This window comes from Trichosurus vulpecula, chromosome 2, assembly GCF_011100635.1.
Source record: "Trichosurus vulpecula isolate mTriVul1 chromosome 2, mTriVul1.pri, whole genome shotgun sequence".
In the NCBI taxonomy this organism is placed as follows: domain Eukaryota; kingdom Metazoa; phylum Chordata; class Mammalia; order Diprotodontia; family Phalangeridae; genus Trichosurus; species Trichosurus vulpecula.
The window spans coordinates 170842562-170856812 of NC_050574.1; the positions used below are offsets into that span (position 1 = coordinate 170842562).

General features: G+C 41.1%; 1 protein-coding gene across 2 annotated transcripts in view; it reads right to left on the reverse strand.

Moving 5' to 3' along the window:
• The window catches only part of PRDM10 (PR/SET domain 10), a 159288-nt gene that overhangs the window by 3820 nt on the left and 141217 nt on the right, over window positions 1-14251 (reverse strand). For both annotated transcript variants that reach the window (XM_036745030.1, XM_036745029.1), the window contains one exon: window positions 9008-9120. In XM_036745030.1, the coding sequence (XP_036600925.1) occupies window positions 9008-9120 (113 nt within the window). The remainder of the gene's footprint in view (window positions 1-9007; window positions 9121-14251) is intronic.

The window sequence follows — 14251 nt, forward strand, 5'->3', positions numbered from 1 at the left end:
CAATGATTTCTGGTTTGAAAAGCACTTTACATAGATTATCTCATCTGGCCCTCACCATAACTGCATTAGGCAGAACTATTATTATTCCCATGTTACAGAAAAGGAAACTGAGGATCAGTGACTTATGGTCACAGAACTAGTTGAGTGTTAGTAAAGGATGAAATCTTTCTTCCCTCACTCCAAGTGTATGATCAACAAGTTAAACCTAAGACTCTTAAGCCCTAGTCCAGCACTTTCTCCAATAACTTACATTAGTTTTCCCTAGCAATTCTGAAAAGGTAGATAGATGCTTGTCAATTCTGTGGGTGGCACAAAATTTGAGAGATGGCAATATAATGAATTACAGTACCAAGATGAAAAATATCTGTACAAACTACCTGACAAAGAAAGTAATATGGCCCAGTTGTAGGTCACAATAAGCCAATGGAGAAAGAAATGGGTGGTATAGGCAGGAGCAAATGACTCTGCTTACAGCCAAATATAAGAAGAAAATATGAGAATGAGAGGTCCTATTGCAAGTGGGCAAAGTTGACCTTAAAGTTACTATCAACGGCAGCATTCACAGAGAGCAGGCCACAGAGTCCAGTCCAAATCCCACCCCTCCTATGAAGTAGCATAGTAAATAGAGACCTGAACTTGGAGTCCAGAAGACAAAAGTTCTAATCCAGCCTCAGATCCTAATTATGTGACCCTGGGCTACTATCTTACCTGCTCTGTGCCAGTTTCTCATCTTTAAAATGGGGGGGGGAGGGAGAGAGGGGGAGCAAGGTGGATTTGATAGCTTCTAAGTTCCCTTCTAGCTCCAAATCTATGATCCTATGACCTAGGCTGGCTGCATGACCCAGGACAAGTTTTATTTAACTTTGCAGTGCCCCAGCATACTCTCTAAGACAATAAATTCAAGAGAAAGTGCCCATCTTCTTTTGTAAGAAATTCCTCACTAGGGGCCCTCTAGATCACTGAAATCAGGGGCTAAATTTAAATACACACACATACATACATACATACATACACACATACATACATACATATACATGTATATACATATGTGTATATATCTATCTATCACTGAGATTTGATGATATCAGATTCATGGTATATGGCTTTGGATGATTATACCTCGCTGTGAAGAAAAAAGATAGGGAAAAGGCAAGGGGCAGTAGAGAACAGCATTGTATATTAAGAAGGTATACTCAGGTGACAAAAAAAGAGGAACCTGGGGGAAGAGGAAGGAAACATGATGAAGACTGGGTGAATATCAAATAACGGAAAAAGAGAAATGGTTGTGTCACAGAAATATACCATAGAGGACCTTGATAAAAAAAAAAAGGAAAAAGATAAGAAATTCAGGAAATGTATTATAAGCCTAGCACAGAAGAGGAGTAGTAGTAATAGGAGACCTCAAATAAGCAGACATCTTTTGGAGTTCTATCTCTCCAAAAAGGAGAAGCAAAAAACTTCTTGTCATTCAAAAGGTGGAAGAACCAAAAAGGGAAAAATACTGCTCAGAGTTCTACCAACAGGGAAGAATTAGTTGCTGATATAGAAATGATGGGAACCTTTGCATGGGCGTAACTAGTCCTTCATAGAGTACGTGACAGAGGAGAGAAAGTGCCTGTAGACTGGCATGCATTCTGGATTTGGAGAGAATAGATCTGAACAGTTTAAGAGGTAGCAGCCCATCAACTAAAATTCAGCAAGGGAATTCAATCCAAGAGGGTTAGGAATTAATAAGGAATGAAATGCTGAAGACACAAAGAAACAATTCCAGTAAGAAAGAAAAACCATAATTGTCTAGAAGTGGCTGATAGAGAAGAACAGAGAATTTACCAATCAACTTTGATATAAACAAAGATATGTTGAAAAGATGGAAGCAAGGACAGATAATAGAAGGGATGAATGCAAAAATGTGGGATAGTACTATGAAAATTGCATCAGAAGTGCTAAAATTCGGAGGCTGGGCTTGGTTCTTTTAAAGGGTATTTCTACTGGGGACAAAAGTAGAATCAAAAACTCTATCGAGCATTTATATAGCACTTTAAGGTTTATAAAGCGCTTTACAAATATTATCTCATTTATTCTCATAATAACCCTGAGGGATTAACCTATTATGATCCCTATTTTATAGATTAGGAAAACTGAGGCAGGCAGAGACTTGGTGAAGTGCCCAGGGTCATACAGCTAGTAAGCATCTGAAGCTGTATTTGAACTCAGATGTTCCTGACTACAGCTCCAGCACTCTATCCACTGCACCACGTAGCAAACGATAGTCAAATATAGCTGTTAATATTTAAATCGAAAGTACCTTTGCCACTGTGGAGGACATGCCAAAGTACTGCGCTGACCCTCCATTCAGAATCCCTATCCTTCAGCCCTAGGCTAACTAAGGACTTTCCTGACCACTGCCCTGATCCTTCATTACCATCCAGGTCAGCTCCATCCCTCCATCCTATTCTTCCATACTCTTCCAATGTACCCTCTGAAACCCGCTCGACCGTTAAACTGCCTTTCATATTGGTCTCATGCCATCCTGTCTCTCTTTATCCCTCAGGACCAATAAATAACTTGGTATATACGTTGTGGTTTTATTTATATATTTTACACGTTGTTTTTCTCCGAAATAGAATGTAAGCTCTCCAAAAGCAGGGCCCACTTTACTTGGTCTTCATCATCTCAAGCATCTGCTTGTAACAACAAGTGCTTTATAACTGCCTGCTGAATTCAACTGAAGGGTACAATTGCTCAGGGTAGATGGGACAATGGAAAAAGAAGACAGAAAGATAGTTCTGCTCAATTCTGATTTTGTTCCTGTTTTCTTGCCAAGGAAAGGACCTTTCGACTGGACAAGACAGGATCCAAATGGCTAGTAGGGAGTTGATACCAAAGGTGGGCAAAGAGATAATTAGTGATCAATCGAATCAATTCAAAAGTGTTTATTCAGTGTAACCACAACCACAACAACACTAGGTGTGTGTTTGGGGGGGGGGGGAAGGAGGGTGATACAAGTACAAAAGATAAAATAATCCATACTCTCAAAAGAGAGAGACAATATGGTGGTGGTGGGGGAGTGTATATGTACACACACACAAGCATAAAAACAAAGTTAATAAATACAAATATATGTTGTTGTTTAGTTATTTTCAATCATACCCTTCATGACACCTTTTTGGAGTGTTCTTGGCAAAGATACTAGAGTAGTTTGCCATTTCCTTCTCTGGCTCATTTTACAAATGAGGAAACTCAGGCAAACAAGGTTAAGTGACTTGCCCAGGGTCACATGGCTAGTGCCTGAGGCCAGATTTGAACTCAGGTCTTCTGACTCCAGGCCCGATGTACTCTATCCACTGAGTCACCTAGCTGCCCCTCTTTCTCTCTTCTACAAAAACACAGAATAGTTAAAGTAGTTTGGGAAGGAGAAAATAGTACTTGGTAAGAGGGAAATTAGAAAGGCTTCATGCAGAAGATGGTGACTAAGCTACATGCTGAAGGAAGAGAACAAGCCTTTGAGGGAGAAGGGACAAGGGAATGCACTCCAGGCTTGGGGGAAAGCCAGTGAGAAAGCAACAGAGAAAGGAGGGCAGGTGGAGGAGTAATGTTCGATGAGGCTAGTTTGAGGCCAGGTTGTGAATGATTTTAAAAGCTAAAGAGTTTATACTTTGAATGAGTGAATTAAAATAATTTATTGTTTACCATGTGCCAGGCCCTGTGCTAAGCATTGTGAATACAAATACAAACCGGCAAGATAATCCCTGACCTCACATTAATGCATTGTTGGTAGAGTTGTAAACTGATCTAACCATAACAGAGAGCAATTTGGAACTATGCGCAAAGGGCTATAAAATTGTATACACCCTTTGGTCCAGCAATAGCACAACTAGGTCTGTACCCCGAAGAGACTGAAAAAAAAAAAGAAAAAGACCTAGTTGTACAAAAATATTTATAGCAGTTCTTCCTGTAGTGACAAAGAATTGGAAAATGAGGCTATGCCCATCAAGTGGGGAGTGGCTTAACAAGTTGTAGTATATGATTGTAATGAAATATATAATGCTATAAGAAATGACAAGTAGGCTGCTTTAAAAAAAAAAACCTAGAAAGATTTACACAAACTAACACAAATCAAAGTGAGCAGAACCAGGAGAGATCTGTACACGGTAACAGAACATTATACAATGAAGAACTGTAAATAACTTAGCTATTCTCAGCCATATAATGATCCCAGATAATCTCAAAAGATTCAATGAAAAATGCTATCCTCCTCTAGAGAAAAAACGGATGGCATCTGAAAACAGACTGAAGTATACTATTTTTCACTTTCTTTCCTTATTTCATTTTTTTTGGTTAGAATTTTCTTCCATAAAATGACTAATATGGAAATATTTTTATATGATTGCATATTTATAACTTGTATCAGACTGCTTACTGTCTAAGGAAGGGGGGAGAGAAAGGAGGGAAGGACAGAATTTGGAACTCAAAACTTAAAAAAAAAACCAAATATTATAAACTGTTTTCACATGTCATTGGGGGGAAAATAAAATACTATTCAAAATAAGTAGATGAATGAATGGATGAATGAATGGATGAATGGCAGAGATGGGACAGGAAAAAAAAGATAATCCTTGCCCTTAAGGAGCTTACATTATAATGGGGGAAGAAAACACAGAAAAGGATGGAAAGGCAAGAGGATAGGGGTTCATGTGGTATAACATGGCTGCAAAATGGCCTGGAAGTGACATGATTGCTCCACCTTAGAGCCCAAGTTCCAATGAGCAAAGATCAAGGCCTGCTAGGAGGAGAACAAAAAATACAGTCAGAGAGCAAGCAGCAAGATGTGGCAATGCACAGGAAGGAACAAGGGTAAAATAAGGCAAAGGCTCACTTATCAGGGCCGAAGGGCAGTCTAAGGACTGGTGAGAAGAGGGAGGAAGATGTCCTGGATGACACTCGTTTCATTTGAGAATCCTATTAACTTAGCAGTTAGTGAGTACCTAGCAGCCTTTGGTGAATTCAAGTCACCTGGACCAAATGAATTCTATCCTTGGGTCCTGAAAGAACCGGTGCAAGTAACTGCAGGGCCACGATCAGCAATATTTGACAGAACAGGGAAAAGAAGTGAAGGTAAAAGGTAAGCGTTATCCTCATTTTTAAAAAATGGAAGAAGATGGAGTCTGAAAACTAGTGGCCACTGAGCTTGACTTCAATTTTATAATGCTATTTAAAGACATGGAAGCATGGATCACAAAGAGTCAGCATGGTATTATCAAAAATGAACCTTGCTACCCAAAATGTAGACAGAAAAAACAAAACTAAACACTACAAAGTTAGAGTGACCAGGCATGGCCCTAGAACTGAGACAATGGACCTTCCTCCTTTCATTGCAGAGATGGGAGACTCTGAGTATAAAATCTTATGTATGTTGTTAGACCATTTGATGGAGTATCCTGGACACAGTTTTTAAATCTCTGTTAAAGGAGAAGAGGCTTGCAGAGAGGGTGCAAAGAGGAATATATTTGAAAATAAGTGTGATTTAAAAACAAAAGATATTAATAAAAACAAGTAGAAGCAAAAGGAGAACTTGATAACTAAATTTCCTTTCCTGACAAGGTTACTAAACTAGATTCAAGAGAATATGGTAGCTATAATTTACTAGATTTTTATCAAAGATTTGACAAAGTATCTGATGCCATTATTGTGGCAAAAGTATAATAGTATATAATAAAAAAATATATAAAAAATATAATAAAAAAGTATAATAGTATATAATAGTATAATACTAGATAATAGTACATAAATGGCTTTAGAAATTGATGAAGGGGCAGCTAGGTGGCACAGTGAGTAGAGCACCAGCCCTAGAGTGAGGAGGACCTGAGTTCAAATCCAGCCTCAGACACTAGACACACTTGGTAGCTGTGTGACCTTGGACAAGTCACTTAACCCCAATTGCCCTGCCTTCCCCCCTTCAAAAAAAAAAAAGAAAGAAATTGATGAAGGAATGAATGAAATAGCATTTAAAAGTCAACATGAGTCAGAAATGTTACCTAACACTTAAAAAAGCTACTATGATCTTAAGCTACATTAAGAAAGGCACAGTTGTTGTCAAGTCATGTCAGATTCTTCCTGACCCCATTTGGGGTTTTCTTGTCAAAGATACTGGAGAGGTTTGCCATTTCCTTCTCCAGCTCATTTTATAGATGACAAAACTGAGGCAAACAAGGCTAAGTGACTTGCCCAGCGTCTCATAGCTAGTAGGTATCTGAGTCTTGAATTAAGGTCTTCCTTACTCCAGGCCTGACACTCTATCCACTGTGCCACCTAGCTGTCCCGCAAGAAAGGCGTGGCTTCCCATAATAAGGAGATAATAGTCCTGCTACATTCTGATCCGGTGAGACCACATCCTGAAAGAACTGATGGATGTAACTGCAGAGCCACATTGTATATTGCGTAGTTCTACATACCACAGTTTAGAAAGAGCATTGGAAGGACAATTTCTCCTCATTTCTCAACTGGACACACCACTCTGGGACTTTCCTTCTCTACCAAGTCTCAGGAAGTTCATTATTGGGAAAATCTCGTTAGCCTCATGAGTAAAATCTTATCAGCCCTGGGAGTCCAGCTCATCATCCGCTGACAGGACAGTGGAGCCATGATCCCCAAACCCCCATTTAAGGAGGGAGCTCTGCTCAGAAATCTCATTTCTCATCTGGCTGTACTACACTGGAACTTCCCTGACCTCCACCATGCCCCCGAGCTGGGTACCTTCTCTCCCCCACTCCCATTTTTCAGCTTCCTGTTGTATGTTGTTTTCCCCCATCAGATTGTAAGCTCCTTGAGGGTAGGGACTATTTTTCTTTTTTCATATTTGTATCCCCAGGGCTTAGCACAGTGCATGGCACATAGTAGGTGCTTAATAAGTTTTTATAGACTGACTCCCATGAATAAATTACAGAATGTCCAGTATAGGGCATTCTGAATGGGAAGGACTTTAAGTGCATGCCATTCTAAGATCAGCTGAAGGAACAAGGGACAACAAACTGAGAAGACTCGGAAGGAACATGATAGCTGTCTTCGTGTAATTAAAAGGTTTCAAATATTTCAAAGGCTGGGGGCAGCTAGGTGGCACAGTGAGTAGAGCACTGGCCCTGGAGTCAGGAGGACCTGAGTGCAAATCCGGTCTCAGACACTTGACACATGTACTAGCTGTGTGAGCTTGGGCAAGTCACTTAACCCCAATTGCCCTACCAAAAAACAAAAACAAAAACAAATATTTTAAAGGCTGTTATGTGAAAGGGTAGTTAGATTTGTTCTGCAGTGGGCAGAAGTTGCAAAAGAAGCAAATGTAAGCTTAATGTAAAAGGAACCCCACCCCACCCCAACAATTAGAAAACAACCACCTTGGGAAGCAGTTGTTGCCCTTCACTAGAGGTCTTTGAGTAAAGGCTAGTTGGAGAGTCTTTTGTGAGCATGGATAGAGGACGAGAAGGGGACTAGACAACCTCTAGGGTTATTCCGATTCTGAAAGTTATGAAATCGTGAAAGTCAGGCATAAGAACTCAGACTTGATATTCCAGGGCCAGGGAAGATCCACAATAGAAAGGGTGATTAAGAAAAATGAGTCTGGCAGTAGTGTACAGAACATATTAGAGGGAAAAGAAATGGGAGAGAGGAACGACAGCACAGTGAAACGGAGGGTGCTGGATTTGGATCATAGGGACTGGATTTGAATCCCAGCTTTGACAGCAACCACCTGTGTGTCACTGGGCATGTTAGGTAACTTCTCTAGGCTTCAGTTTTATGATCTACAAAATGCATAGTGGGGATGGGGCTAGACAACTCCCAAAGTCCTTTCTAGCTCTAAATACAAGATCCTATGATCTTCTTGAGTTGTCTTCCCTATTTGAGTCTCAGGCCATGGGATCATAAGTACCATTTAAATGAACTTTTCCAAATCTGCTATTTCTACAATTATTAATTTACCTAGTATTCTATTTTTAAAGTGTTCCACACGATGATTTTGGAGCCTCACAATACCCCTATGAGGTTATCTCCATTTTATAGATGGAGAAACTGAGACTCACTGGGATTAAGTAACTTGCCCATTGTCACACTGCTACCAAATGTGAGAGGATGGATCTGAAGCCAGGTCTTCCTGACTCCAAGCCAAGCACTGCATCTACCATGCCAGCCTAGCCATAATCCGTGACAAACTATGTCCATCTTTGTCCTCCGTAGCAGTCACCAACTCTAGCATGAGCATAATTTTCTCCCAAGGTTTTATTATTTCTCCTTCATCAACCAGGTCTTCCTTGTGGGTCAAAATTATATATACAGAGCAGCAGATCTCTTCATCACTTTCTTTACCTTCTAAAAGATCAATTTATCAGCAAGACAAATCAATAATATTATTTTTAAATTACAAATAAAGACTGTTTCAGACACTACGATTTGAGTGGAAAGCCCAGGAGATGATTGTGTATCATCTTTTGCATCTGCAGTTCTACCTGTTCTCATCTCCACAGAACAAGATACCCTTTCATCACCATGCTACTAACTCAAGCCTGGATAGCACTTCCCTCAGCCTCTTCTCCCCTCTGATTAGAGTACCAAACTCCTCCCAAAGTCTTCTTTTATAGAGGACAAACTTGCAGCTCACTCCACTTTGCATCTGCAGCTGTCTGGTTTCAGCTCACTGGAAAAAGACGCCCCTCCACCAGGTACCCATCCTCCTCCACCCTACTCCCCAGCGTGGTAGCCTCCTTTTACGTATTGTCTTCCCCCATTAAGCTCCCTGCAGGCAGAGACTTGTCTTTTTCTTATTTGTATCCCCCACCACCAACCCCATTCTGAACTAAGCACAGTGCCTGACACATAGTAGGCACTTAATAAATGCTTATAGAATTACTGAATGAATTGACATGTCAGAGTGTCATTTTTGTCTACCTTTAAGCCTGAAACCTGGTCCAAAACTACCAGGACAGGGAGTCCCAGAACATGGAGCCAACTCTTTGCTTACCTGAGTAACTGCTTTCACTTGGCCAGTATTCACAGTGGTAACAGGAGTGGTGACAGCTGTCTCTGCAATCACATACTGACCCTGAGGAATGGCCATCATTTGGAGCTCAGATGCTGAAATAGAAAATACCCACTTTTCAGCAGTTTCAGAGTTTAAAGTGACAGTTTACAGGGCTAACTGTTTTGTTGGTAGCCACATTCCCCATGGAAGTTGCCCATTATAAGCCTCTTAGGAAAGAAGCAGAGACCTGAAATTCCATACCCTGCGGTCACTAGGTGACAAGGAATCCAAGAAAAGAGAGAAAAGCAAGCGAGAAGAAGAGAGTAAAAGAAGCCACTCAGCCAAGTCTTAGGGCCTACTGCTTAAAGAGCAGGAGAGTAGGAGCACAGAACTGCAGCAGGCCCATGGTACCACAGCAGGTCCATAGTACCACAGTAGGAAACTGATGGCCCTTGTTCCAAGAAAGAGAACAGCCCATGAAATGGAAATAGGCAAAAGGTCCTTCAAATGGGGATTCTGAATTTGCCAAGAAAGTTAACTATTCAACAATTCAAGAGAACCATGTAAATAATTACCAAAGATTGAACCCACAACTAAAAAAAACCATTCTGTTCTCCTCAATAAGGCTTATTATCACTGGTAGTTAAAAAAAAATTACAGTCATCTTTACTAGCCAAGGCCAAACTGCAACTTGCAGTAAACAAACAAGCTCCCCTATATGTGGGGTTTGACTTTGCCATCTCTGGGGAAATAGCAAAAACAACCAAATGATGAAGGTCAAGTAGGCAGAGTTAAGGAACCATTTGTCAACGAAGGGCCATGAATGAGCACCAAAGGAAGGGCCAGAGGGAGAGCACCAGAAGGAGGAAAGAAAGAGTACCCTGCTATAGGGAATGGAAAGAAAGCTCACTATTCGTTGCTTGCCTGACTCCTGCAGCCTGTAACTCACTCACCACTGCAATCTACCAGCCATGCCATCATCACATCCCCTTTCTACATCTAACATAAAATCATACAGTCAGTCCATGCACAGAATAACCAGGACCACTTTCATTCACCTTAATTCAGCAAAGATGGTTTTATGCACCAACTGTGTGCAAGTACTGTGCTAATGGAGGAAATACCAAGTTTAAATAAGGCATGGCCCTTATTTATGGACTCATAGATTTGAGCAGGGACTAAGCCCCCAATACCATAACACATAATATTCCATTTTGGGCTTGTTGATAGACTCTATGTCCCTTGTCTGAGGAGCAGCCTAGCTAAATTTAGACAAACTCTTCATCAGGTTGGCCTCAGGGTGATGAATTTTTCAGCCACAACAGCTCCTGATGACTTTCTGCTAAGTTACTAGGCAGGAGGAAAACTGAGCATTTTATTAGAGCTACAATATTTAAAGTATTATAGGAGAAACATATGGGGAAATTTCAAAAGTCAGTGCAGCTTTAATCAACTAAGGCTTTAAAATGTACTAAGACTTTTGGGACACCCTGTATTAGAGAATAGCAAGACAATGTTTTCTAAGACGGTTAAGTGGGAAGGTTGTTACCAACCAGGGGAATCAAGGAAGATTCCTTGAAGAGGAAGCTCTTGCATTGGGCTTTAAAGGATGGGGAAAGAAGACATTCCAGATATAGGGAAAAGCATGGGTGAGTAAAGGCACAGAGGCAGGAGAATACAGGGCTAAAAACAGAGAACAGTTCTTTTTGCTGGAACATAAAATACACAGAGAGGAGGAATATGAGATAATGCTGGGAAGGTAAGGAAGGGCCAAATTGTGGAGGGCTCTAAATACCATTCATCCATGATGTTATAAAGGGAATTCCTATTTCTATTAGGAGGTCCAGACTTAAGATTCTACACTCTATGATGTGGCTAACATACCCCAAAATTGCTTATCCCTTCATAAACCATAACCTTAGATAAAGTGAACCCCATTATTAACGCCATCGTCATGAGGTCAGTACCCATGTGCCACTGCCCAAACTTATTTGCTAAAAACTTAGTTCTAGAAATTTGACTAGCATCCGTTTTCCATCTTTTCATCTACACTAAGGCGGTTTCCTGAGGCAGGGATGACCCTGAACCTTATAACAACAAAAATAAGATCAGCTCACACCTACGTGGCGCTTTATAGAGTTTTACACATGTTAGACCCTCTAACAACATTGTGAGGTGCATGATACAAGTAACAATGTCTCTATCAACGGGTACCTGGTCGGTCTCTATAGTTGATCCCCCCCCCCAAAACAAACCACCCTTCTGTTGAGAGCCCTGTAGTCAGGTAGCTACTGTTCCATTCATCTCCTCCACTTGACCAATAACAATTTTCCTAAAAAAGTTGTCCTAAGGCCTCCACTTCCATTATCTCCTCAAACTCTTTGCAATTTGGCTTCTGTTCATTTTGCTTTATTGGATTCTAAGTTTACTAATGACCTAGTCACTGAGATGAATGGCTTTTTTTCCAGTCTTTATCTTATGGTCACTCTCTTCCCTTGGCTTTAGAGATATCACCCTCTCCTGGTCCTCCTTTGATCTCTCCAACTGCCTCTCTTTTCCTTTACTGGCTTCTCATGGGGTTTCCATCCTTTTAATGTGGTTTTTACCTAAGTGGCTGCCTTTTTCCCATCTCTTCTCTCTCTGATAGCCATTCTGTGGAGGTAGAATCAACAGGGCGCCAATGAGAGCTGAAATAGTCCAAAGACTTAAAAATCATGCCAGGGTTTCAACTACAGAGACTGGGAGCGCTATGGTCAGACCTGAGGAAACTTGAGTGAGGCAGGAAGACCCAAAGTAGCAGGCTATTGTAGCAGTCCAGGTATGAGGTGATGAGGGCCTGCATCAAGGCGGTGGCCAGGTGAATGGAGAGAAGGGAACAGAGAAATGACAATAATGGACAACTGGGTATATGGGCTGAGTACAAGTGAGGAATTAAGGATGACAATGAGGTTACGAGCCTGGATGACAGGGAGAACGGTGGTTCTGTCAACAATAAGAAAGTTGAGGAGAGAGGAGGGTTTAGGGGGAAAGATAATGAATTCTGTTTTAGAAATGTTGAGCCTGAGATGCCCATGTAACACCCTTATAAAGATGTCCAAAAGGCAGGTGGTGATGTTCAAGTGGAGCCTGGGAGAGAGACTAGGATTAGATATGTAGATTTAAGAATCATCGACATAGAAATGATAATTGAATCCTCAGGAGCCAATAAGGACCAAGTGAAAGAGTAGCAGAAAGAAGAGTAGGGAGCCAAGGACTGATCTTTGAGGGACACCCCACATGGGTGTACCGTGGATGAAGATCTTGCTAAGGAGAATAAGGACAAACGGACAGAGTAGCCATCAAAAAATAGAAAGTAGAGATTTTCCAGGAGGAGAGGATAACCAACTATACCAAATGCTGCAGATAAGTCAAGGACATTTTGGTAATTAAGAGATCAGTGGTAACCCTGGAAATAAAACAGTTTCAGTTGAATTATAAAGTGGGAAGCCAGACTGCAGTGGGTTTAGAATCAAGTTAGATGAGAGAAAGTAGTAGCACCTACTGTAGATGGCTTTCTCAAAGAGTTTAGCCAAGAAAGGGAAGAGAGATATAGGCATTAGCTAGCAGAGATGGTCAGATGGAGTGAGGATTTTTAAGGATGGAGGAGACACGGACATACTTCTAGGCACTAAGGAAGGACTCAGCAAATACAGAGAGATTGAAGATTAGAGAGAAAGCAGGGATCATAGGAGAGACAAACAAGATAAAAGGAGATAGAATCAGTGGTGCATGTTGAGGGGTTTGCCTTGGAAAGGAAAAAGGTACCTACCTCATCATGTGAAACAGAGGTGAAGGAGGGGAAAGTATGGGAAAATGTCTGGATGATATGAAATGAGAAGGAGGGAAGACTAGGAAGCTCTCAGCGACTGGCCTCAATTTTTTGAGTGAAGGATGAATCTGGGTCCTCAGCTGAGAAGGGGAGGGTGTTTCCTGGGAAAGACAGAGTGTCAAGGGAGGATTTTGAGGAAGGGGGAAACAAAACTCTGTTTTGGTTGAGAATGTTTGAAACAGCCAAAATAACATGGGTGAAAATAGTATGTACATAGTAAATAAAAAATATATACAGACTAAGCATAAGAGAAGGGCAACAGAGAAGACATTAACAAAGAGAATCAGAAGAAAGGTAGAGATCCTTATGATACAGAGGCAAAAGCTTTCCAGGCATGGTCGACGGCAACAGCAAAGGCATAGAGAAGTGATAAGGATCAGCGAGCAGGCTGCTGGGCTGCATTTTAAAATGTGGGAGGAAAATAATGTGTAATCAGGCCAGAAAGATAAGTTAGAGCCATGTTATAGAGGGCTACAAATACCAGGCAGAGGAGTTCATCCTAGAGGCAAAAGGGAGTCAATGGAGACTCTTGAGCAAGGGAGTAACATAGTCAAGGCTGTGTTTTATCAATATTATTTTAGTAGTTATAGGAGAGGGAGAGACTGGAGGCAGGGAAATCAATTAGATGGCTATTGTAATAGTTTGGGCAAAAGGAGATGAAGGTCTGAACTATGGTGGTGGCCATGTGAATAGAAGGAATGGATGTGGCAAATGGTGGCAGCAGACTTGGCAACTGATTGAATATGGGAGAGGGAGAGATGAATCCAGGATGACTCCAAGGCTGTGATTCTGCATGACAAGGAGAAGATAGTGTGTGCCCTTAACAAGAAAAGGGATGTTTAGAGAAGGGATGGATTTGTCCCCAAATATAATGAGCTCATTGTATTTTCAATCCCTACCCATTTGGATTACTACAATAGTCTCATACCTGATACTCCTGACTTCAATACTGTCCTTCCAAACTATCCATTATAAACTACCAGACATCTTGCTTAAGTGTAGATTTAGTAATATCAGTATGATATCTCCCTATTGCCTATACTGCAAAACACAAGTTATATCATGGAATTCACCATCTGGTCTCTTCTCCCCTCCACTGCCCAAGCTGTCTAGCCTTATCCCATACTATCCCCCTTCCATGTACTCTACAGGCCGACCAAACCGGCTGACCAAACTATTGTGGTTTATACATACTACATATCCTCCTACCTTTTATGTCTTTCCTTTACCCTATCCCTGGTATGTCCTCTTTCCTTCTGCTGAATTAATACCCAGACTTTAAAGCCCAATTCAAAGGTCATCTCCTCTATGAAGTCTTCCTTGATCCTCCCCAGGATAATTCTTTTCCAACAGGTCTTACATTGCTCTTTGCATCT